General features: G+C 45.2%; 1 protein-coding gene across 1 annotated transcript; it reads right to left on the bottom strand.

Annotated features, from left to right (window-relative positions):
* Nucleotides 1-2,340: 2,340 nt before the first annotated feature.
* Nucleotides 2,341-25,569, bottom strand: ube3c (ubiquitin protein ligase E3C). The gene is made up of 24 exons (XM_037456549.2): nt 25,449-25,569; nt 24,728-24,838; nt 24,498-24,551; nt 24,203-24,277; nt 23,524-23,670; nt 23,290-23,405; nt 23,043-23,200; nt 22,582-22,735; nt 21,600-21,820; nt 21,357-21,508; nt 20,776-20,963; nt 17,931-18,017; nt 17,685-17,842; nt 17,098-17,324; nt 14,580-14,684; nt 14,024-14,111; nt 12,472-12,569; nt 11,702-11,834; nt 10,166-10,413; nt 7,302-7,514; nt 5,530-5,718; nt 5,368-5,434; nt 5,128-5,258; nt 2,341-3,520 (listed from the first exon to the last, which is right to left on the bottom strand). Exons 1-24 carry the CDS (start codon nt 25,455-25,457, stop codon nt 3,350-3,352), a joined length of 3,300 nt encoding a protein of 1,099 aa, XP_037312446.2. The 5' UTR covers nt 25,458-25,569; the 3' UTR covers nt 2,341-3,349.
* Nucleotides 25,570-27,003: the final 1,434 nt, after the last annotated feature.

Genomic DNA, 27,003 nt, shown 5'->3' on the forward strand with positions numbered 1-27,003 from the left:
CGCATCCACGATGACACTCCACAGACCCGGCGAACAGATGACTGGCTCCACTCTTCACCTCTGTATAGAACATGAACGGAGACGCGAGCCCGTCCTGCACCTCGGATGTTCCTTAAACAGCCCCCCCCCCCCCCCCCCCATGAAAAAAGTTGACTTGATCTGCGGCGCAGGTGCAGAAGACCAAGACCAGGCTTTTTGTGCCATCTGTCGTGCAGAGTGTGTTAAACAGGTGACCAGTGACTGAAGACCATCCAAGAGGGAACATAGGATATAGGTTTGTATATCTTTAAAAATGTAAATATCTTTTAGTACCTCATTGACATATTTAAGTAGGAAAAACACATAAAGCTATCTTTATTTAAGCTTATAGCTCCAGGGCCCCACTGTTCTACATGCTGGCACTCCAGATCATATCTCTCATTGCACAACAAACCCGGGGAGCGTCCCATATCTTCAGGCAGGAACATTTTGGCCGTACGTGTCAGAGTAAAGGGGTCGAAACTCATTCCATTAAGGCAGCACAACTGGAAAATAACCTGCCAGATAAAAATGTTTATGTGTGTGTCAGAGAGCTGCGATGTACTTTCCCACCACGATGTAAGAAAACAAGCTTTAAATTAAACATCCTAGTGGACTTTACAGGCAGGAATGGACTTAAAACACAGCTACAAAAATTGGGCGGTACGGAGAAGATGGGAGTAAAAAAAAAAAATCAAAGGATCAAATCCATAAGATGAACTCATCACAGCCCAAAGAAACAAAATGTAACTTTGAACCGAATTGAGGCTAAAATTATACAGACTGGCATTGATTTTAAATGGAACCTGAAGGTCGTTGTTGCCGTTAAAGCCGACTGCAGCTCTTGCCAGCAAAGGAAGACCCAATGAAAATGACAGATGGCTATTAGTTACACTGGACATTAAGGCCAGTCAGTATCTAATTAGACTCAATGAGCGGGAGGAATCACAGCAATAGATATCATGCACCGGTCATTTTTCACAACAGAGTCGATAGCTTTCGCCAAACCTATTCAAATAGACTCTTATAGGCTTTTTTGGGGATAATTATGACAGCAGGCTGCAATATACCTCTATACCTACACTAGGCTGCTGCTTGCATGCAAATGACTGAGAGCCAGAAATAAGGTTGGTCCACTCCCTGTTCATGCCTGGACAGGCACAGAATGCTGCACTGTCACACACCCCACACACACACACACACACACACACACACACACACACACACACACGGCATCCTACAGTGCTGCAAATGGTGAACCTACGTGTGAGCCTTAAACCTCTTTGTGCATGTTTCCATATTCATGAAGCCCATTCAGAATAACTCGTCTCTTCTGCTGCAACCGGGCGACCAAAGAGCGCAAGTGATGCGTCATAAAGATGTCTCTCATGGGGGGGGGGGGGGGGGTCAGCGGCACACTGAGCTCGAGTTTTCGGCCTTTCATTTATTACAAGGCAGCAGAACGTTCTTCATGCAGTAGTATTGGTTCACCACCAGATGGTACTCTGCTACAGCAAATAACCATGAAGGGGATCATAGGGAGGAGGGAAACACGTCTTCTTTGATGCAGCACCTGCAGCCATGACTGTCGGGTATTGTCTGATTTTAGTGCACGGTTGACGGCACTTCCGGAGCAATCTCGTGGATTGTAAAGGCTACAATCTGCAATCAAGTCATGTCTGATGTTTCCTTGCTGTGCAGCAGGATAAACAAGCCTAAAAGCTTCAATTAGCTCTTAAAAGGCCTACGAGGAAGCTAAAGTATATTGCGCACTGACGATGATTCACAACACCCTGCATTAACTTTGTCAGTTATAATCCATCACAACGTTAATAGTCTTAAATAAATCTCATAGTAATTGAGATGAATCCCTCATTTCAATGACAAGTCTGGTTTTTAAGACCCAATTATCACTTTGAGTTCCCTGGCCCGGCGGATGCGAGGGGGTTTGGGCTCTGAGAGGAGAGGAGGGGGATTTGGGGGGGGGGGGGGCAGCAGAGTTGGCTGTTTCACGAGGGAGGAGAGGATGGAGAGGATGGACCCGGTCCAAAGAGGGATGAATATCCTCCTGAGCTGTACTGCATCAGAGGGCAGCTAGATTTATGGCAAACGCACACAACCTTGATTTGTGCTCAGCCCGATAATGCATCTCAAGGCCAGAATACTTCTGCTCAGTGTTTCTTAACTGGATGTTTCTTTAATTATATGTCAGAGGCCATAAAACTCAGGAGCTTTCCCCAGAAAGCACGGTTTTATGCTTGCGCCATTACTGTAAATTACAAGCAAGAAGAAAAGATTCTTTTGGAAAGAAAAAAACGCAAAGAGAAAAAAAATGGGTTTATTTCCACACACTCCTTTTTTTTCCCGCCCTGTTGGTACACTGATCACCGATCGACGTGGCTGCTGATCCCTCAGAACAAACCCGGGGAGGAGATTGTTCACCTTGGAGCCGCTTGTGTGAAAACACCAGGTCTCCATTCGTCACACAAAAGGAAAGAAAAAACAAACCTGTACAAATACTGAATAATACAAGAGTAGTTGTAAACATATACATATTCACAAATCCATAATCATATAATATCTCCCCCCCCCAAAATTGAGTCCAGCAATATGATACATTTCCAAACTTGAGATGGCGCGTGTGTGCGTGTGTGTGTGTTTTCACTCGTAATAATAATCGCAGGAGAAATGTAGTTTCGATGACCTCTATGTGAAGATACATGAAGGCTGTGCACAAAAGCCCCTCGGCCCCCGCCACAGGGAGGCTTCAGAGTCCCTCCGCGGTTATATTGCCTTTTTTATGCGATGCCACTTAATCTTTGGTGAAAAATAACTTCCCATTCCTGTTCCATGACACCAGCGAGCAGCAGCTGCTGCGTTTCAGCTCACGACCCGCTGAACTCGCCGCCGCCCCCCCCACACACGTCGCTGCGCATTCTAAAGTGTTTTGACATGTGATTAAACATTTAAATTACTTAAAAGCAACAAGGATTTAAAAAAAAAAAAAAAAGCTGTCCACGCTTCAGCCTTGCATCCAACCCCCTTTTTGCTGCAGTCTGCAGGTGATCATGTCCTCACCCCTCGGCTTGGCACGCACACACACGCATGCACACAGTCACACACACACACACACACACACACACACACACACACACACACACACACACACACACAGTAAATCAGGCAGGTCAGTGCATCATTTGTTCCCCTACTTTCTCTTTTTTTTGTGATTCTGAATGGACTTTTTTCTCTATCCTCCGAAGCCGTGTTGTGCGGCGGCGTGTCCGTGGTTACGGGCTCAGAGGAGCCTGCGCCTCCTTCCCTCCTCAGCTCAGCTCAGCTCGAACCCGGCGGAGGACTCGATGGCGTACAGCAGCTTGTTCCTCATCAGGTGCTGGTCGCAGAACTCCGGGAGCTTGAGCAGGTTCATGCAAGTGCTGGCGGTGGGCAGGCGCTCCAGGTCGTCGCCGCCGTTGTGGATGCAGAAGGCCGGGTAGAGCTCCTGCGTGCAAAGGTTTAAAGGCGTTACATTTTTTTTTTTTTTTAAACCCGGAGAAATGGGGAGGCATTTAGAGACGGAAGGAATGACGAGACGCAATCCGAGATTAGGTAATAAATGTCAACGTCAACGAGGGGACGAATGTTAAAAGAAACATTAAGCGTTGAGCTAATACAGCGGAAGTATACATTTAGGAGGGCGGGTTGGCGTTTTGAAGGGTACTGAGTTGGGGGGTGGGGGGGGGACTGCCCCACGGCGTGACCCTCGGATGAGGCGCTTGAAGGAATGGTCATTTCATGTTGTCGATCTGGCTTTTCTTCGAGCCTCCTCGTGATGAGGCCACCTCATCTGCAGACTGTGACACGGAGCGTTTCCATCACACGCCGGGCCTGACAAAATAAACTCCTCCACCCCGATTTCCCCCCGCTATTTAAAGGGAGCGCTTGCGCCTCCGTGGCCGCACTCGCCCGATTAAATGGCTCTTCGGGGGCTTAGCTGTTACGACCTCATTTCTCTGACAATTACCGTATTAAACTATCGTTGCTTATTGAGAAAGCGCCATTACCACGGCTATCATTTTGGACCAAAAAAAAAAGAGAGACGAGTTTCCATCATCTTTTTTAAATGGCTTCTCCTGACAGAGCTATTTCTCCTCTAATGAATCCTGGGCCGTTTCACGACAGCTAATTAAGGCTTAGCTGGCTCGGGCTGAGGGCCGGGTCAGGGGCCGCTCCCCCACGTATTACCGCCCTTTCCTGCCCGGAGAGGAGACACGGATTGGGAGGGGGGGCGGCAAATTGATTAAATGTGGAGAGCAGGAAACTCTCAAATCCAAATAGAAGGTACGGCAAAGGAATTTAAGGAGGGCTTCGGTTGCCTCAGTCTGCTGCAGGACTCCATTTGGGTTTTCTTGACTTACTGAGAGTCATGAAGAGCACTAAAACCCATCATATGCCGATTACAGCTTCTGGTTGGACGAAGTAAGACACATAAAAAACTCTTTAATGGCCCCAGGCAACACTTTCCGCCCCCCCCCCACTCCCCCCAGCCGCATCTCAAACTACCTAAGTGTACCACAAATCAAGTCTGTGAGAAAGTGAAACTGCTTCCAATTAGGAAATAATTTCAGAAATAGCAGTAATGATTCAGCACTGCTGGAAACACCGTCTAGAAGCACAGGGACATGGTTCCCGCTCGTGTTTGTTTAATAGGAAATTGCTGCTTTCCGCCGTGTCACACAGAAGGCAAAAGTTCAGAAGTTCAACCTGCTACAGAGGGCTGATTGGTAATATTTGTCCAGCCAGGATCTCCGACCGAGCCCACACATCCAGCGCGGCGGTAAGGAAGTTCTTCAACAGAGGAAGGTCATGAACTATCAAACGGCAGTGGAAGTGGCGATAAGACGCCACTTCTTATCATACGCCTAATTTGGAAATTATCATTTTCAGGGCTGTTATCAGTCGAGGAATTTTCATTACAAGCTCGTTAACGAGGAACCCGCCCCTTCCGTTCGGGCTTTGGAGAGCCCGCCAATAACAAAGGATACGGGGAGGTCTAAATATGCAGGGCAAGTATCGGGAGGAAAAGACGCAGCGAGGGGAAAACCTCACCTTGAATCCCAGCAGGGGCGGTCTGGAGCAGCTGGTGACGAACCTCAGCAGCTTGCGCTTCTCCTCGTCTGTGAAGCCTTCGACCACTTCCCAGAAGATCTGGATGACCGGGTGAGTGGCAGAGTACCCGCCTACGGGAGCCCACGATGGAGAAATTGATATCCGTGAACCCAGGGCTCACACGTCGGGCTGACCCTTAGGTATCAGTAACACAACTATTTTCATGCATCAGACACTTACCAGAGTAGTTTGTGAAATTCTTCAAGTCGTCGAGACAAATCGGCACAAGAGCCCCGGATATCAGCACCTGCACAGATGCATCCAAAGAGACGGGTGGAGGAACATAAGTCGTGCGTCGGTGCGAGTCATGAACGCCCCGTCGGGTTCGCCGCACGCCGTTACCTGGATCTCCTGCTGGTCGAACATGCGCAGCCACTCCAGGTTGACCACGTTGGCCAGGCCCTGTCTGAAGGCCAGGCAGTGAGGCCGGATCTGCTTGTTGAGCCGGTAGTCGGCCACCAGGTGGATGTAGGCTATCCGGTTGGCTGTGGTCACAGGAATGTCTTTGCCTCCCAGCTTCAGCTCAACCACCTGCGTCGAAAGGTTTTCCTCACAGTTTAATATTTCCCTGTGCGTCTTAGTAATATTTAATATACAACGTGACTGGTGGTGGCCATACGGCACACTTCACTATGCAGATCATATTATGGAGATCATTGCGTCTCCCCAAGGAGCCATATGACCAACCAGCAAACAAAGTGCTTCTGATTGTGCCAGTTGAATTTAATTCAATCAGAGAAAGGTAATTAAAATGTTTCCACCAGCACTCTGATTAAAGGTACGGCTCTGTGTGTGTGTGTGTCTAAATGTCGCACATCCAATGAACATCTGGTCCAATACAATTTGGCCTGCAGTTCTCCTTTCATTATCTATAGAGCAGTTAGAGCTTGATACGATGTGCTCATCTCTGTTCACATGGTGCTTGACGACGTCATAGCGGGGGGAAAGAAAATCGGTTTTCTCCAGAGCATTTTTTCAGTAATCGTATTCTATCTTATGTATTAACTACTTCAACTACTTCTTACTTGTACAACTTGGAGTTCTTTTATTTGCGGACACACATGGGTGTTGGAACCGTTAAGATTCACAGTGTCAAAGAAAATAACAAAACAGGAACGTAAAAGACTAAAAAAAAGGGTTTTTTTTTTTACGGGGCCGGAGTGACATCATCCCATGTTGACGGTCGCAGATGTTTGTTTAACGAACAACAGTAAGAAATGTACAACAGAGGTGAATCAGCAGCTCTCTGACGCAGTCTTTAACAATAAATGATTGATAAGCCTCACAAAAGGTATTTGGTTCGGCGATATTAAATTAGATTGGATTATAAAGTAAGCTGTTCAACATTTTGTCCGTCCGCCGAATGCACGTACAGCAAATCATTTTCAGCCTTTTTTTGTCTTCCCCCACAGGGGATTCTGATTATGTGCTAATGTAAGAGAATTACTGTCCTTATCTTGCTTGCTTTGGCTATCTCACGAGGGCAAATGCAGGGCAGACTGCTCCCGGGTGTGTGCCTAATCTTTCACAAATTGTTTTCCCAATCGTGTTTGCGATGCCCTACTTGCGACCGGGAGGGCCCCATTGTAACTCGACCATTTCAGGTGTTGTTTGAGGAGAGCCAACACGGCCCTGAGCAAACAGGGGCCCCCGGGGGGGGTAGAGTGCCGGGGTCTGGGCCCGAGTGACTCAGAGTGCTGCCGGGCGGCTCGTCCTCGCAGCCTTGAGCTTTGGAGGGGGGGACGTGCTTAAGAGCGGCTAGTTGCTTCTGTCAGGCGTGTCCCCAGATCATTTCTCGAAAGTGTGGGCGGGGGTGGGCTGGCGGGGGGGTTGGCAAGGTCAACAGAGCTGCTGTGTATCCTCCAAGCTCCGGTGGCGACGTGCTTTATCTCTCCCGCGAGCTGAAAAGTGGTTCATCATGAGGGGAATGAATTATTAACGCCACAAAGAGGAACTAAACAGGAGGCTGGAAAGATGGCTGAATGAGAGGTACTGACCGGCGGAGGGGGGATAGCGAGAGAGGGAGAGAGCGAGAGAGATGGAAATAAATAAGGGAACGTGTGAATCATTTATCCGACTCCATCCCACCCCGCGCCCCCCCGAACCCCTGTCACCTGAGCCTCTCCCAGGTCGTTGTTGACCACAGTGAAGTTGAGGCCCAGCTCCTCCACGTCGCCCTCGTAGCTCTTGAGGAAGAGGAGGTTGCGGTACATCTCCGGGTCCAGCGACGCCAGGTGGTGGATGTCCACCTCGGCGCTGGTTCCCAAAAGTTTGGACAGGAAGAAACCGGCGAACGGCAACTCCACCAGCATGTTCTCGTACAGAGCCTGGAGGGAAAAGTGTGGCTGTTAACTGGAGGACGACTGCAGGACAAGGCTACTCTTCATTCATGTAAATTGCCGCGCCATCATCACTCAATGAGTGCAAACGCCAGGAAGATTAACCACAGGAATGGTTTATTGCTTGTGTATCACTGAATAAAACATGATGATTAGATAAACAAGCTGCCCGCGTCAAGTGGCGAGCAATACATTATGATTTACACATTCAGAAATCTGATTACAAAGCACTTTTTACAACCTTATATTTGCTTACAGATCTTATATCTAAGAATGAAGCGATAAGATAGTTAATCCGGGAGCAAAACAGAAAACATGATCCATCTTAATACTCACGGGCTTCGGTTTCACCCGCCTCAAACTTTATAAATGCCAATTCTCACCTTGACCTCAAACGCCATTAAGAACCACAGCTGGGCAGGTGACTCATAAAAGCTAAAGCTAATGTACTGGAATAGTCCGGAAAAAAAAGAGCCCGTTGGAGGCATTAAAATATACAGGTCTTTATAAATGATAGCGCTAAAAACCCTGACCACATCAGCTAAATGGATTATAAATCTCAAAGGATTTCCATAATGCATGCATCTTAAACACACACGCACACACATAAATCACGGCTATTTTCTAAACACAGGTTAATTGGGCAACTTCAAACATTGTCTATTTTTTATGCAAAATAATCCACTTAGTATTTCTCTCGCGGCCGGTGCTCGTTCCAGACCATATGCGCCGGGTGGCCCCTTGAAACCTATCAATAACACTTATTGCCGGGAAGAGGCAGCAATAAGTGTATGGAAAAAAACCTGTGGCCTTATTTTTTCAACGCCACACACTTTATTTATGAGTGTTTATTGCCAGAAATTGTGCCAAAATGACTCGGGCTGCAAAGGATTAATTTTAATGGCCCCCGGGCCTTTTAATATAAGTGAGTGCAGCGGCGACGCAATTAAAGCGGATCGCGGCACCATCAGGTGGAATAAATGCCAGCAATGTTGCAGGTGCATTCTGTTCGCTGCCAAATACATTCCTTAATTTACTGCATTAAGAATCAATAAAATTATAATGCCTTTCAGAAGCATCTCTATTAATAACGTGTGCCTTCAGCCGCTGCGGATCAGTAAGAAGGCACTGGCAGGAGGACGAGGAGGAAGAAACTTTCCTCACCCACACAGTTTACGGAGTGGAGAGGCCAGCGCTGATGAGGTTGGAGGTTTTGTGCTAATGAGAGACGAATGAGGCACAAAGAGAGCCTCCTGCCGGCCATATTGCATAATGAGAAATTTTGACAAAGACCATGTCGGGTAAAACGTTCAAGATTAAATGAACTCGTCCGTCTGAAGTCTGGAGGGATAGAGGCACAGGAGCAAAGAGACCCGTTTTGGCGTTTCACCACCCGCGCGGCTTAAATCTTTCCGCTTGACAGCGGGGTGGACAAGTGAGGAAGAAGGATGAGGGCCGGCCTCTATTCTGATGCTCAATCCCATTTCAGTGAGTACCCCCAGACAAGCCACTCCTGCCTGTAATACATCACCTCCACAACAATGGCACGCCTCGGACATTAATTAACAATATTAATCTCCTGTGTCCTTTGAGCCGCAATGAGCACTGGGCGCGCGCCGCGGCTGCAGTGATGCAATCCCAATCCCTATAAACGGGGGCCTTTTACCAAGGCAATGACGGCACTAAACAAATATCAATACACCTCTCAGACGGCCATTCAAACGTCCATTTTTATGGGGAAAGAGGAACTTAAGGTAGGGTTAATTGAAAGTCAAATTCAAATTAATTTCCCCTCTCCTAATTGCCTGAACCATTAGCTATCGAGAGCACAATATCTAGGGAGTGGGTGCAGAAAGCTTCTGGCTGCCGATTGGTCATTTATCACTTGTAAAGAACACACACACACAGGAAGAAAAAGAAGAGGAGGAGGAGTTACGATCCACTGATAAGTGGACCAGACCATCTCGAACTGCGCAAGAGTGAAGAGACCTGGATGTTCCCCGACTGTAAAACAGATCAAAATGCTATTACCACGTGCTTTGAGCGCTTATTTATGTCCTGTCTGTGTGGGCTCGCTGATTTAGTGCCAGCCAAATGCAATCACTACACAAACAAGAGGTAGGAATCATCGGCTAATGGAAGCCCTAATTGAGAGGCGACCGCTTGTCATGAGGTAATTCTTCTCCGGGTTGAGATGATAACCCCCCCCCCCCCCGCATGAGGAATCTTGATAAACAATCACTACCACATGCATTAAGGATGATTTAGAAACATTAGGCCCTAATAAATAGTGCCATCGCAGGAAGGAGGCGACAGAAAAACAATGCCGTCAACAGATTATGCACCGGGCTAATTGACTAAACTAAAGCTTGCAGAAGTGCCGGCTCAAAGTTCTCGCCCCCAGAAACCAACGAAGGCAATTTCTCTCAACTGCGTCCGGTTCAAAAACCAACAACCAAACGACCCGTTTATATTTGCAGCGTGTGCCAACCTCGAACACTGACTTAACGATACTGACCACGCTATAACATCTTTGGATGTTCTCCCTTTGTTCTGGTGTTTTTAAGCTTCATTCAAATAAAAAAAAAAGGACACTAATCTCATCATCAGATCGAGCCTCGGGGGCCGGGGTAGCTCACCTTTCCGAGGATCCTGCCGAGGAAGTAGTAGTGCCTCGTGAAGGAGTCCCCGACCAGCATCTCGGCGGCGGGGTTGGGGTACAGCAGGCTCTCGTTGGTGGTCTTGAAGAAGCCCTGGTTGGGATTGAAGCCCGACTTCAGGAGCTCGTTGAGGAACTCGCGGAAGATGCCGCCGCCGTCGATGCCGGCCTCGTCCAGTCCGTGAGCGTTCAGCAGATGGACGCGAACCCTTTTCTTCAGGTCGGGTTCTGACGACACAAGAGCACGAGGAGGGATTTGTGAGAAGAAAATAATAAAAATAATAAATACACAAACAAAACATCATCCAATCAAGGTAATGGTCACAATAAACTGGGACTTTGGATTCATGCGCCTGAGACCTTCAGATCTTTATTCGTCACTTTAGAATGATTCTGGTAAAACAACAAAGATGTGGAGTCAAACAACTTCAGTGCTTCCCCATGGGGAAAACACTGGAGTTTAAGTAAATAGTCTGTCCGCTGGGAGCGGCACGCATACACAAACTTATGTGTGCACGTTTCCGGGCGGAGGTGGCTGCTTTTAAAAAAAATATATATATTCCGGACTGGGGGATATAATGTTCAGGGAAACACTGAACTTTAGAGCTGTGATTTTTCCAAATCTTTTTCACTTCATGGATTTGGATTCACTTGATCCAACAGAAATAAAGCTTTTTCTTCAGTCCGGGTTGCTGAGATTTAGTGTAACATGTAGCCTATATCCTCCTCCTCTGATATTAGATGCAAATGTGTATGTCCTTGTTTGCTCTCCCTTTATATTTTACCATAGCTCCCTTATTGTTATCCAGTTCGATTGTGCACTTTAGTACAACATTTTAGTCTCAAATATGTGACAATCTGGTAATTTCTGTAAACACAGAAAACAGATGAAAAATGTAAAAACAGAATTCCAATACCATTTAAATCTGTGTGCATCAGCTGTTTCTGCTAAACAAACATCAAGAAGAAAGCTCTTTCTTGACCTGCAGAATATTCAAATCAAATTCTATAAGAGGTCATCTTTCAGAATAATTAATGTACAGTGATAAATCAAGGCAGCTATAACTTATAGACACATAAATGATATAGATCATGTCTTCAGCCCAGGTCCCCTACTACTCTTTTTAATCAGATTGCCCCCACTGAAGTGCCCTTTCAAATTCAAACACAAAAGAGGTGACTTAAAATAATTGATTCTGCTTTTATGTGGTCCATTATAATAATCGCAACCACAATTATGCTTTACCGAAATTCAATACTCTGCACAAGGAGAGAGCTAACCTTCATCTTCGACGCTAACGGGAACCTTTCATTTTTTATGGAACATAAGGAGAGTTTCAGTGACAGAGTCAACATCTGCCACTCCACGCATTCTCTCCCCTCGCACGCAATAAGACTCTACAACACAACGGCGAGAGTATTGGCCATGTGCATGGGAGCTATTTGTGTGAGATATTTGACACCACAAAAAGAGGCACATGTCAAATCTTAACCTAAAGCGTGATGCGGGCCGTACCGTTTTCTGGAGAGAGTTTGTCGTAGGCGTCCTCATAGATGTAGTTGCGTCTGATGGTGACACTGATGCCGTCAGGGAACGGCCCGTCCCCCTGCACGTCCCGTTTGTCAGCGTAGATTAACCTCTGGAAGATCTACAAGACAGGTGTTAGCCCGGCGGCAGGGTCAGCGACAAATCCTTTGAGTTGTAAAAATGTTTAATTCCCAGTATTGGGATTGTACTATGTATCATGCACACTTTGTCTTTGATGAACGCTTGTGTTGGTAGTTTAGATCAAATGTGGGAAAAGGGTATAAAAAATTTTGAAAAAAGGATTGGTGATCAAATAAATTTATACCAAAGTCAATGAAGTTGTAATTCAGTGAGAAATACAAATGTATAAGGACGACTGTACCACTATGTGCACACAACTCCAATAGTACACATAACAACTTTCCTCAAACCTGCTGTCATTATTACCTTAAATTGCACTTTTCTTTCCTTCTCAATTGTCAAATAAGTGATGACAAAATCCAATACAAATCGCTACAATATGTGCAATAATGACATGCATGAGTAAATAGACAGTAGCTTATGCATATCAAACAAAAGAGCAGGCATTCTTCAGACTGACTGGTTTCAGTACCAGGGACAGCGCTGTACCTACACACCCTAGTTCTTGGCAGGTCTATCAACACACCACCCGAATATCAGTAAAACAACCCATTAAGAATAACGCATAGAAAATAATAGATCTAGATGCACGTGTTGCTTGTGCTTGTGAGCATTACCTTAACTCGCTCCTCAAAGGGCACCACGAACGGGAGCTCCGTGAGGATGGCCAGATGTCTCTCTTCAGACACAGACAGCTGTGGAGGCTCTAAACCGACTGTGGAGAGAAGAATCATTCACACCAAAAATATCAACCACATTCAGACATTACGATTTTTTTATATCAAAGTTAAGTATTCAAATTATTTTTTTAGTATAGCGAGCTGCCCGCTGGTCTCCTTGTTTCAAAGTCACAGGACCTCAATCAAGGTGAAGTAATTTTAGGATTTGTTTGATAATATTTTGTTGATTTTTATTGTGCATATTATTAAAGCATCACTAATTACTTTAGCAAAAACAACATGTGGACATGATTATTCAATCACTGTTTGAAAAGTTGGAGAATCTTCTTGTTGCCTCCTGGGATTTCGTAATAATTGAGGGACATTGACACAGATTATTTAGTCTTCTCCTCCACGGGGTTCAAGGGTCAGGGTCAACTACAAGTGGACAAGGAGTAAGACAGACTTGCTCAGAGAATACTCCACACACAAGCTCTGTAAGTAAGACCTAGTGCCCCGTTTACAGGCCAGCCATTAAAGACATCTCCATCCTAGAGCCTTTTAATTAACCCAACACTCAGATGCCCCCCCCTCCCCCCAGCTGCCGGCCCTTATCCATTATGCTGATGTTTTCTTCTGTATCATACGGTTTAGCCCACTAAACTAAATTAGCCACAATAGCTAAACCGCTCTTCACTCTCCTCACTTTGCCACCACTGCGGCTCAATTATTCTGCTCAATTAGTCAGTCTGATCTGCATTTTCCCCATCAGGTTTCCATCTTTGAGGAGAGATATGGCCTCGGAGCGGTCAATACGTTGCTCATTCATCAGCCTTGGGCCCGTCCATTTAAGGAAATGAGAAAAAGGCCAGACAAACACATGCACCAGATGTGGCTGAGTTCATCAGGTACTTTCACGCTAATTGAATTTATCCCATACAGCCTGTGAGTGGGACCAGGCAGATCATACACACATTGTTATCAGCTTGTTTTCACACCATGCTTCACAGAAACCTGGGAGGAAGCCCTGCCTGCGTCAGTGTATTTTCCTCTGAGTGCCTAATTGAGGTAATGAAGAGAAAATGTGGTGATATATCTTTGTTGAAACGGGGGAAGGCTAATGACTTTTCAGTTTTTTTCGCTATCCATGGGAAGTGCTCTGAATGGCATCTTTACATTATCAGGGAGGTTTTTTTCCAAGCAAAAAAAAAAAAACAGTACATTATCCCTTGTTAAGAGAGAATCATTTTCGAGTCCTACAGCGCATTTTCACCCTAACAGCTTCACTCCATCTGCTACAGAGAGCAAAGAAGGGAAGGTAACAATAACACAGATGCACATCTCCATAGAATATTAAAACTCAAACATGGACAAGGTGACTTTGGACAGCAATTAGGATGATTCGCTGAACTATACATTAAGCTGACGCATCTGTTACTGTACAATATTCTACATTTTTCTTCGTCTCAAAGGGATAGCTCCGTGTCAAACAGTTAAGTTATTACATTACCATCGAGGTTGGACTGAAGGGGTCCGATGCGACCCATCCTGCGCGTTCTCCACACGTGTCTCGCAGATGGGACGTACAACTGGGTGACCTGGAGAGAGAGAGAATGACATCACGAGTAGCATTAAATTACATCCGGTAGTCAGTGGTTGCTATTGCGTCATTTATTGTTCTTGCTTGTTAATTCATATTGTTCATATGTATTCATATTCTAGTTCCAACTAGATTGTTCTGTTTTTAATCTGTGTCAACGACTTTAAAGGTGTGGTATGATGGCACTTGGACTAAAGTGATGCCTGCCTATTTTCACTCTTCTTTCAAAATCACTACTTTATTAACTTTAATCCTGACTTGGATTTCATTGTATACTTGGAGGGAAATCCACAGAAAAGCGGTGATTCGTTGAATATTCCCCGTGATTTAGCTGTGATCAACTCGTTTCAGGAAGCTTTGTGAATGCGGCTCTCGATTAATAATTCATTAGACAATAAGGCTGGAATATGACTTAAGGACACATCTAACAATGAACAAATGCAAAGCTGTAGTAACACTGAATTACCTTATCCGCGCGGATGTTGACCTCCACCGAGAGCCAGTGACCTCCTGGACAGAAGGGTCGTCTAATGTCGCGAGCTTTCACCATCTTCACCAAGTTAGTGATGACCTGCGCAGCGGAGCAAACACATACGGGAACTAAACAACAACTCGGGCAATTATACAATAAAAAGACATCCTTTTCACTGTAAGAATAATGGCACATGTGAAGTACTGTCGAAGTACAGTAGTATCGGATATTCAACAGGACGACGTGCCTTGGCTCAGAAAAGGGGGAGGGGGGGAAGAGCAATTTGAGAATTCAGCCATTAGTGCGCCATTTAAGGAGCGTATAAAAGAAAAACGACCCGCGCCTGTCCATCAACGTCCAGCCTTGTTAATTACTGGCACGGTCTGCTGCTGACATCAGCCATCAGAGAGAGAGAGAAGACCACGCAGCATGGGTTCAACGCGCTGTAAGTATCAGCGTGGCTCTTGGCCGGCCCGCAGGAGGCTCGGGGGTCACACTGGTCCTTCACGCCATCTTGAATAGAAGATGGACTTTCATCCACATGGAGGCCTCCCCTCCGACCAGTTAAAGCACTGTGAACTACATTCAACTGTTCATACACGTTGACGTACACACACACACATTCATTCTAACAGAAAACTGCCAACAGGGGTCTTCTGTATTCTGAAGAGGTCAGTTTGCTTATTTACTACTACTATAAACATTGCACGTGCGTGATATAAATCAATAAAAATGCATTCTCCAAAAAGAAACAATGAAGAATGCGAAAATCATTTCTTACAGGGGGGATTTCTGTGCCGTGTTTGCATCCTCACGGTAGCGCAATTACTGGGTTCAAGCTTGATTGGACGGCACCTAACGGGTTCTGCTGTTGCTATGGCTACTCAACATCCGCAAAATAACCCCATGCGTGTCGCTTTCATGAAGATTCGTTAGAGGAGATGTAGATGTCTGCCATAACAGTCACAGCCAGAATTTCCATATTTAACCCAGCATAGATTATTTTAAATCGAAATGTTCTTTTCTAAAGCACGCCATTTTTCACAAAGCGGCAATCAATCTCGGCCAATCGGTGCACGGCTGTGTGTCCTCAATAATGGCAAGTGCAAAACGCTGTACGAGGCGCGTGGCGATGGGTTTGGAGCAGGCCTACCCCTTGACTCTGGGAATGAATAAGCATTCCTTAATTAGCCCATCGGGTTAAGTGCAAGCCTTAATGGGCCTTTCCCAAACTCCAGCGTGACATCGTTCTCCAAACATGGCCAAGAGGAAAGTTCCATTAGCAATATTAATACAAGCTTAGTTGATCATTTTCATTCAATTAACTTCTTTCAATTAAATAGATAGCTCGACAATGGAGGTGATAAAAGATGGGGAGGGACGGCTGATGACACGAACCAAACATTAGCGTGTTAGGGGTCAGCAGCGTTAAACAGACTGTAAATCCCACCGTTCAATTTGGAAAATGCATTTCCCCTGCTCCCCACTTCTTTAATGGGTCGTTTTAGCTGACAAGAGGCCTTTGGGCAGATTTCTTATGAAATTTTCCGACATGCGCTCCACGTATTTGCCACCTTTCACACCGGTGTTCACTTTTAAATCCTTTTGTCAAACACAAACAGCCAAGAGCTGAGGTGCTTGATTATTGTTTTCTCAATAGAGAATGTAAGGAAGGAGAGGGGTAAAAACAAAAGGCAGGCGTGGAATGAGCAAAAAGAGGAGAGGAGAATAAAAATGCCGTCCTTTGCCTCATTACTTCTGGGTAAATAGCAAATGGATGACACCCGTGGCAGCGCTCCATCTTGTCCTTGCCTGCTCATGCGTACGTGGTTGATCGTCACAAACAAAGGAGGCGGCGTTAGGTCACTATGCTTCGATGCACAGAGGGGGCGCAACAAGGTTTACACCTCTTAATGTGTCACATATCATAGCTTTTGGTAACGGCAGAAAAGAATGAAACCAAACTCAGGTTATCGTCATGAGTTTAATTGTTAGAACTTGTAGCAGCTGGTAGTTTAGTTGTAAACTAATGGGAAAGCGTGGTTGGGCTCATTATTTTTTCCCCCACAGAGGTCAAACTGTTTAACACGTCTGTGACGTGGGACAATCTGCCAACTGCTTTTCTGTAAAAGACATTGCAAAGAACATGAGACCAAGAATTCATGGCTTTTTGTATGTTGCTGTTGTTGTTGCTGAAAGTACCGATCGCGCAGCTCCAGCCGATTCTCTTTGGTAACTGGATAGCTACAGATAGTTAGCGAGGAACACAAAGGCGCAATCCTCTTCCCGTGAGGGTTGACGGCACCTCCTTTGTGCCACCAAGACATTCTACACAATCATAAGCTAAAGCCAAAAACGTGTCTCTTTCAACTTTAAAATCCACATGGAAAGAAAAAACAAGTTTTCTGTTTACCATCGCAGGGTTACCAAACACCATTTTCTTGACCAATATGAGGAAACTAAAATAAACGATGCACAGCCAGCTGCAGCAGGCAGGCATTTTGCACGTTACCTTGAAGAGCTGCACCCAGCGTTTCTGCTCGGCCTGGATCCGCTGCTGCACCGCCGCGTTGGTCTTGACGCCCACGCTGCGGAAGGCCGCCATGTACTCCTCGCGGTGCTCGGTCTTGGTCTCCGGGTAGGCCAGCTTGATGATCCCCAGGCACGCGTCCCTCAGACAGCGAGACAGAGTCACCAGCTCTGTCAGCGTGAAGGGCATCATGGAGGACTGCGTCTGACCTGTTGAAAGGGAGAATGTACTCGGCCTTTCACGGGTATCGATTTTTCACATTTACATGGCGGCAAAGACAGCGTGTGACTGCTGAAAGCAAAGGACAATGTTAATTTTGCTAAAATGAGGGTGATGGGAGTGTGTTCACAGGATAAGTAGCTCCAGTGGGATGTGTGCCCCCAATAAGACATTGTGATGTCCAACAATGTCAAAAGTGAGTGAAAGGCTTGAGAGTGCAGTATTAATATAGCAGCAAACAACCATCAGCTATGTAAACGTACACTTGCACACTGGTCTCTCTCTTTCGTGCTCCTCTGGTTAACTTAAAGCCCTCGATCGACAGTTACCGCCGACAACGAGTTAACTACCTTCCATTTCGTGGCCGAAAAACTCGCTGTCGTGCACGGAGATGAGCGAGTGGCTGAAGAGGGAGCTGAAGAGATAGAAGAGCGGAATGATGCGGTTGGAGTCCTCAAACGACATGGGGGACCCTCGAGAGATCAGCTGTAGCAGCGGCACCATGGAGCTGACAGGGGGCAGAGAGAGAAAGTAAGGGCCATGTGTACACAAAGATAAGTATATTCATCATAATAATCTGCTTCTTGTCAGCTTACCCGGTGATCATTTTGGTTGTCATGGAAGTTATCAGGTGCCAGAGATGCCTCAAGAAACGTGCGTTGAAAGCTAAACTGTAGAGAAGCCTGGGGGAAGGAAAACGAATCAGAGACACGCATTAAAAGTAAACATTTATTAGGATTAGGGACAAAGCTCTAAAACCAGAAAACGTGAGTTAGTGAGCTATTTCAATCAGATGACACAATTAGTGTGAAGGACAGTAAAATCTCCCTCCGTCAGTCTGTCTGCTATGTTGGGATTGTTAAATTTGCCCCGTTGACCAAAGGACACACGGGGGGAAGAAATAAATGACACTGACATTTCCCTCATAGAATGTTCTTGGCCTTTCTCTCCCGTTTTATACCTTGCGCGGGGCCGAAAAAAAGATTAAATGAGCCATTAAGCTTTATTTAGGCGAGGCACCTTCCATTAGTAAACTAGTTGCCGGCGAGGATACCCAGCTCGGGTCATAAACAGCCCTTCGGCTTCCTGCAGGAGCCCCATTTAACTTAATGGCAAGAGGCAAGACAATGGAGGACGGAGGAGGAGGGGAGGCCTGGCCCTCGCCGTGACCCCGCAGCGCCAGCATGCTTGCACACTCACGGGGAATTACATGAGAACACTGAGGAGGGCCCACATACCTCGCTATAGTCGCGCTGCACTCAACGGGCTGTGGCACCGAGGTGTGAAGCTGCTCTTTGTTCAAGTGTGTGTGCTGCTAAATTGCCCGGCTTTTCACACAGAGGGTAAGTACAGGTGATAATAATGTGGTAAGTAAGCTAAAAGGCTAAATAAAGTGCCCCTGCATATAATAGGCCCTTGTTTAAGAGTGACAGTGCAGACACCTATAAGGATGCTTGAATTTAACGTGCCTCTCACGTGCCCTCGGTAGAGGAGAGGAGCAGAGGTCGAGGAAGGAAACAAGAGCTACGAGACAGAAGAAGCAGAAAGCCGAGTAAGCGGGGAAAAAAGGGAACCCTGAATTTTCTGAATATTCTAATCTCAATGCTCATATTCCCATTTGACCATTCAATCTACCAAAACTCATTCAAAACTCCTAAAATGGAAATGAGCATTAGGAGCAGAGTGTCAAGACAACCCCTCAATACGGCTTGAAAAATAGTCCGCGGCGAGCACACGCCATCTGTCAGTACTACAAGGCTCAGGAGAGGGGCGGGCCCATAACAAGTGATGCGGGTGTTTGATTGAAATGGGAAACAAAGCACTAAATGCCAGCTGACATGCTGATTTACGCCCGGAGAGAACCCAAACCCCCATTTCAATCATGGAATGAACCACTAATAAACGAAGTCAACACATCAAAAGGGGTTGCGTGTGCATGTGTGTGTGTGTGTGTGTGTGTGTGTGTGTGTGTGCATAAAGCAGCTTGATGAATCACAACCCAATCATTTCATTTTACAGTAATAAAAGAATCTCTGGTTCAGCAGAAAACGTCGCTTAGCAGCGGAGCTCGGGTCAGATTTGACACACGTGAAGACTGAAAAAAAGAGAATTTCTACCGAAACAGCAGATTTGTTCAGCGGGCTCGACGCGATCATCGTAGTTATCTCATGAAACCACACAATAACCGAAGGACCGGAGCCTTCGGCGCTCGCTTTCATCAGAGCGAGCCTCGTTAGCAGCAGAGTGCCACGAAACCAAACTGTCAAAGGGACATTACACCAAATACCGAACCAAAGGGAAGTCACACTGTACCCACGAACCTGGGCGGGCACAGTTAGCAAACCAAGGAAAGATCTGTTTCGGTCCCGAATCATTGTGCAGCTAAGTTGTCCTCTAAAAGAAGATGATCGTCATGAGGCATTTTAGATATTTGTTAAAGAGGCACTGGCTGGACGTCCGGCCAGCTTCTTTTTTTTTTGTTGCTGTAAGAGCTGTAAATCAAGGCAGGGATGCAATTTGCTCCCCTTAGCCTCTTGTAAAGCTATCCCGTCCACTCCCGCGGTGATTAATCTTTCTCAGTGAGCTAATTATTTTGTACAGATATCCAATAATGATGGAAGACGAAGGGCAGGATTTATGGTAAAAGCGAAGACAAGGAGCAACCCGTAAAAAAATAAGGGGAATGAGCAAATTACACTGAAATTCCTCAATATTCTCTTCACCAATTTGTAGGCAATACCTCAAAATTGGACTCGTGCTGCATGTCTCCGTTTTTTTATGTCCGAGGAAGCAAATTTATGCTCATCCTTTTACGCATGGTTTTAGGTATTCTAGGGCCTTCACAAAAAGTAATGTCGGGGAATCTTCATCAACATCCCCACATTTCAATCAACAAGCAGCAACTGGCTCCACTAATAATTAACTAGAGCAGGTTGACCATCCATGAAGCTCAGCTTGGATCACCTCCCATCAGTCAATGCACCATCAACCTTCCCCAGACACACACACACACACACACACACACACACCACCTCTGACATCCTGGCTCTAATGTAATCAACCTGAGAAGGGGTAATTGCCCTCATCCACAACTGACAGCTTTCCTGACATCCCTGCTTCCTCTGCCGGTTGTAAATGCCAGTGGGTGCAGACTACTGATAACTGCCTGCCTCGCTTCACCGTTATTTATATTACTGCTTACGGCGCGGAAACACATAAAGACACAGTTTTCCTCTCAATCAGCTAGGTGTGCAAACAAGCTCTCCAAACGCAAGGCTCATCTCGACAAGAAAACGTAAAACGTTATCATATGGAATGAAAAATGAAGAAAGGCCTTTGGGGACGTATCTGCTACAGCAGAGCATTTCTTGCCAAATCTTCCCGCTAAAGCTTTCGTGCCATTCACACAACAAAGTAACAACGTGGCTTGTGTATTCGTACCTGACTTTGGGCACCATGAGGCGGTGCTGAACCATGAGCGTGTGACAGATGGATGCCATCATGGTGAACACCTCCTCGCTGGCCGAATCCCTCCACACCAGGTTCAACAGGGCGTTGGTCTGATGCTTGGTGTCCAGCTTGTGGACGCACTCCTCCGTGATGAGCTGAACGGAGATTCTGCTGTCGTCCTGATAGAGAAGGAAACACAACGTGGGTTGAAAGAATGGGGAAAAAAAAAAAGAAAGAAAATATCGCCATGTCAAAGGGATGTGGTTAATTAATAGTATTATTTTGATTTGTATTATTAAATTAGCTGTTCCCCTGAAGGCTGAAGATTCAAATGCAGATGCTGTCAGGGAGAAACCTAATCAGGGGGTATCAGTGACATCATGCTGAGATGCCCAGATCCAGATTCTGATATCTAAACTCACGCTAACTACTAAGTACCAAACTAGTACCAGTGGGTGTTTTACTGCGAAAGGCAAGGCGAGTCAACGTGAGGCTGTAACTATAACTTGCTTCTTATCTTAGAAATCATTTTGTGTATCCCCGTATGACGGTGCGTGCACTACGCAGCGAACCTGCTTGGGTGGTGGATGGAGGCCGGCGTCATCGTCGTCCTCCGAGTCGCTGTTCACCTGCGGCCTGCTGCTGCTCTCTGACACGGGCAGCAGCGGCAGCAGCGTCTGCAGAGCGCGGAGGTAAAGCAGGAGGCCCTCCTCCGACAGAGCGCCTGCCGAGACACAAACGGCTCACCGTGACCACTCGGGTTTCCATCTTGTACATCGACTGTACGGCGTGCTCTCAATAACTGCGCCACGCACCTAAACAGTTCTCCCCCGCCGAGAGGACAAAGTAGAAGAGCCACGGCGCCTGGCTCTGTGGCGCTGAGGACGAGCCGATGGTGACCTGCAGGGAGCTCAGGAAGGCCTCGAACGGGAACGAGAGGCGGACGTCCGACAGCGCCGGGATGAAGAAGTGAAAGATCTGCTCGGTGAACGGTGGGGAGATGAACTCCTTGGTGAAGGCCGCGAACACAAACTGCCTGCGAGACGACAAAGGAGACATAAGGCGATGAATCTGAAACACTGAGGCGGTCATACGCGAATTAGCCAACACAACGGGGTGTTGTAAGTTCACCCCGCTCTCTCCCCGCCGGAGGAGTGCTCCAATATTGTGTCTCCAAACATGGCTGCTTTGTGTAGCCCAGTCACACACATCTGGTGGGCCTAGTCAGATAATTAGCTGTTAGAGTCCGTGTGTACACAAGTTTCTCTCACTCCCGCCTTGCTTTTCTTCAGAGAAGAAAAGGAGTTGCCTCTCGTTTGTTATTAAGAACGTCTGAACCGGAGGGCAAACAGCTTGATATTCTGCACTCTGGCGAGCGAGCACGGAGGCCTTTTATGGGCTTGTTGTAAATTGGCCTCTGAAGCAATTACTGCTCAGGCCGCTGACTGCAAGGAACAAAACTGCTGTAGTTGGTCTGATCTATTAAATGGATAAAGACTTGAAGACTTTCCTAGTCATGCCTTGGCATGTGCATCAAAAAGCAGCAATTTGAGACAACATTGATATTATTATCATCCTTTTATGCGACACTTGGTTTTTAGCCTCCTCTAGAGGGAGGTCACACAGTGAGGTCAGCTGGAGCAGTAAGTAGTAGCAGTTTAAACGTTGTCTCACTGAGTCTCGTACATGATTGCTGCATTTGGCGATGCACAAGTATCAGAACCAAAGGCAAAAAAGTGGCCGCCCCATTCTGTGTGATTGCCCTGACGTAAGTTTTAATTGAGCCTGGTGCCGTACCTTGCGCCTGTTGTGCAGGAGGAGTAGTTAAAGTGCAGGGGTTTGAGGATGTGCTCCAACAGTGTGCTTGCCATAGGGATAGAGGGAGCATCACTGTACTCCAGACTGGAGGGGAGCCGGTGATTCACAAGAATATACAGCGACCTGTAGTATCCTGGAGAGCAGAAATTCAGAGGAAGAATTTAAAGACACAAGCTCACAGAATAACACGCTTAAAACAAAAATAACAGTAACGAGTGTAGAATTGGTTAAATAATTAAAAGAAGACAACGATAAGCAATTTGAGCTAATTAGGTTTCGGTACATCAGACTGCAGTTGACAAAGCCCCGAAAATGAATCGTACTGGAATAAGCTCACTGTAGTACTGACTTTGTTGTGCCTCCTCAAAACTGAGCAGGCACAACAATTCATCAATTAGGCATTCCCTCAATCAAAGCCGAGACATTAATAGTTGACGTACCTGTCTGTACCATATAGTGCAAAATCTGCTCGAGTAATGACGCTACGTAGTTAGCGTCGGGAATAATGGGAAGATAGGTTTTCTCTGAAGAAAATATTTCTAGCATCCGCATGGGAACTGCCACATTTAGACTGTCATCCTTGCACATCTGTAGGAGTCTGGAGAGATAAAAACAGGGTTGCATGAATGGTCATGCATCCAGCGGCTAAAAATATGAACCCACTATTGTCATCTTTGGGTACTGTACCTGCAGCAGAAGCCTAGGATCCTCTTGATCTGAAACATACATGTCTGTCTTTGTGGGCCCACCAACAGTTTTACAAACTGACTGTTGTGTTTCACCAGGTTCTGGCACAACCATATCTTAATCAACACACAAACAGAGAGCATTTGTAAGATTTACATTAGACCACTCTGACTATAACGTAATCTCTGGAAGCAATCAATACACTGGCAATGAAGAGATTTTTTTAATCCTCACCAATCTATGTGCATCAACACTTTGTCTGTAGAAAAATATGAGTTGTCTTGATAAGAGGCAGAGACCCGGACCGTCCAGCACACGCGAGGCTCTCCCTCCCTGCGTCTGGCTGACGCACTCATCAAACCTGGCCCTCTGGGTGGCATACTGGGGGAAAAAAAGGTAAAAAGGTCACATTCTGCAAAAACACTTTGTTTGCACTGACTTGTTTAAATAATTAATTATATTACTATGGAGTAAGTAAATCATTTTTTTGCCACCTGCTGAAAAATTAACTATTCCCACCGTAGGCAAATCCTTACTGTTGGATGAACTGTTTTTAAGCTATTTTGAATATCTGGACCCCCAATCTTCTGCACACCACATATGAATTCAAGGGGCACCGTTGAGCCCTAGTTTGTTCAGTTTGAATGCGTACTGCATGCAACCGCATGTACTTTGCAAGCTGCATTATGATCCAAAAGCATAGAAATGGAATGCAGGTACAACTTAATTGTAAGTTATGAAATGGGCAAATCTCACTATGTAACAAAAGCCCTTGTAATAGTTACTTCCACTAACCAGTACCTACCTACAGATTGAGGTTGTATGTGTTCCTAAATTTCCTGCGATAATATTGCTAAAATGTATTCTCAAGGTCACACACAAAAGAGGTTCTTCGTAGTGTTTGCAGACTTACCTGTCGTTTCAAGTCTTGGTAGCCACGTATGTAGGATTGAATGATAATAGCATTCTTCAGTCGTTTCCTTTCATCCTAAGTAATAAAAGCACATACTTTAGCACACACAATCTCTGACTATGAAACCCAGATAGACTGAAATATTACCGTTACTGTTGGGCTGCATGCATATAAGTTGAATTGACTGTGCAAAATAGCAGAAAAACTGATTTGTTATTGCTCAAGCACCATGCATCCCTCAAATAAACACACAAATGGGCCGTTTGTACGATCAGCACAGCACAAAATCAGTCACCTCTCTTTTTCGTCTTTCTTCTTGAGTGCGGTGGAGTAGAGAAGCTTTCTCCTCCTGAGAAACAACACAAGAAACCCTGAAAACACTTGAAACAATAGCATGCTTTATAATTGTCGCAATGCACAAAATTGGGGAGAAATTTGATTGAGAGCTTTCAAGAGGAGCAGGTAGTCGGTCCCTGTTTTGTCATTCTGTTCCACCTTCCCTGTGAAAGGTGAAAGGACACTGACCTTTTTACTCGCTCCTCCAAGTGATACCTTGGGTCTTGTCTTGAAATCTCCCTCAAAGCTGAACATTGTTAGTTTTTTCCCATTGACTGATTTAGAGGTTGCCACGAATTTCTGAAAGAGAAAATGAAAGGGAAGTCATTATCTAATAATTATGAATACGGCAAACACAATCAAGTGACGAAATTAATAAAAAATATGACCCAACGGCTCGTGACTTGGCTCCAATTGAGTAACAATTAAATTCGGCTAACGCTACGCGGAGCAAGTGCCTGCGTTCCCCGTAAGCAATTTATGTTCTTTACTAAAACAATCATGGTCGTACAACGTGGGCCATTTTTAAAACGACAAGACGGGACGTTAACTTCAGCTAGCTAACCGGCTGACAGATTCAGTTGGGTTGCAACAATAGTTAGCTAGCCGGTTACCTTAGCTAGCTAATGACTCAGCAGCTGTCAGGAGAACAACGGGGCCGTTTTTGTTATCTGACTACGGGCAGCCACGGGGACAGCACATAACACACCATTTATTTATGATGTGACGTAGTACTGATTCATTTGTTCGTGAGCAACTTGATTTTGTTAACGTTAGCACTGCGGCTAGCTAGCAGAGGAGCTAAAGACTCAGGAGAGGCTAACTTTACGGGGGGTGTATTCCTCTCCGCATGTCCTTTATGACATCGGTTTTATTACAGGAAACTCATCTGAGAATTAGAATCGTTTACCTTTGGCATTAGAATTAAGGAGGGAGACGGGGACAATAACTCTGAGAAGGCAATTTAGGTTAATCCAAACGTCAAGTCTTCTTTTCCTGCTCTCTCTCTCTCTCTCTAGAAGTCAACACAACACAGGCAACAGAGAAATAAACTGTTTCCGCTTCCGGCAAATTCAAGCAACCGATTGGATGACATTCCTGTCAATATACCGAGCGGCTTGAGCCCGCCTCTCACTTAGAGGCATGGAGAATGTTCTGTGAGTGTTAACGTCGGCCGGATTTTTAAGATTTAAGAAGCACGCTACGTGAAATTATTGGTTTCATAATCGCAATTTTATTGTATTTTCAGCCGTACGTAACTAATTACATTGATGCTTGTTGGTTTAATATGTTACAGGGGATTTTTCCAATAAAGCAAAATTATCTTTGCATCACCTTGAAGTTGGTATACAGACATAAAAAAAAATGTTTATTGGTAAATTAGGTAATTACACCTATACCCAAGTCACACAACCAACTATTGGTGACACAAGAAATTGTTTAATAAAAACCCATTAAACAGATTGAAAAAAACGATACAAAACAATCTCAACAAAGCATGTTGGTTGGTTGTCATGGAACTCCATGTTCAAATTTCCACCCTTGAGAACTTTAAGGATTTCTAGTATGTGTTGGCCCACAATATTATGCTCCAAGGTTTTCCAACATGGACAAATAAGTGCTCAGAATATCCGATATTAACAATATTAGATTATTTGATTGATTTTCTTTTTTAAATGACGAAAAGAAAACCCGTCAAATACAACCTAAACTACAATGTCCTGCCATCCTGATGCAAATAAATGTGTGACTTAGGTCGTAACTGTTGACTGTTATTCATATGTCGTATGAGTTTGTTTATTCAATGCACTGAACTGGTTCATTTATTTTTACTAATAGAAAATTAGATATGTGGAGGCGTTGATTTATTCACAGTCCTTAATTACAGGTGGCGTACAACAAAGCTCATTCCTTAATCTATTCAGTCTACTTCATACAGGAAAGGCATCTTCTACAAACATGTGAAATAGATTCCTCCAGCTCTTTTACATCTCTTGATTTTGTTGCTTTTCTGAACTGTTGAAGTCTGCAAACAGCTGGAGGTCTTTGAAGGAGTCAGTTATCGGTCTTATGAGGCCGTATAAATTATGTTGTAATGCTGCACTGATCTGTCATTTATTATACATACGTCATTTCGCTGTTTTTTGGAGGCTCGTGTAACCTACTGATTTGTCTTTTTTATTTGATTGATTCTCTTGATTTCCAAGTATCTTCCTTTAATAAGTTAATACACAACACTTATGAGAAAGGAAGTTATTTCCGTGTGTAACTGACATCACATGAAAGTCAGTTTTCAAAGATCTTATTAGGCAAGATGTTGCTTTATAATTCTTCATCAGTTATATATATATAGTGCATATATACATGTATATGGACTATTTGATTTGCATTTAATACATTGATATAAAATCTTAACAATAAAACAGGTTTATTTTAATAACACTGTCCAATGCAACAAAACTAAC

This window comes from Pungitius pungitius, chromosome 19 (assembly GCF_949316345.1).
Source record: "Pungitius pungitius chromosome 19, fPunPun2.1, whole genome shotgun sequence".
In the NCBI taxonomy this organism is placed as follows: Eukaryota; Metazoa; Chordata; class Actinopteri; order Perciformes; family Gasterosteidae; genus Pungitius; species Pungitius pungitius.

What these genes read in the sequence shown, in the direction of transcription:
- ube3c (XM_037456549.2), bottom strand. An exon ending in GTGTTGATGCACATAGATTG is followed by an intron (nt 23,406 to 23,523) that starts GTGAGGATTAAA and finishes GTGTTGATTAAG; the next exon opens with ATATGGTTGTGCCAGAACCT. An exon ending in TCCATCCACCACCCAAGCAG is followed by an intron (nt 20,964 to 21,356) that starts GTTCGCTGCGTA and finishes CTTCTCTATCAG; the next exon opens with GACGACAGCAGAATCTCCGT.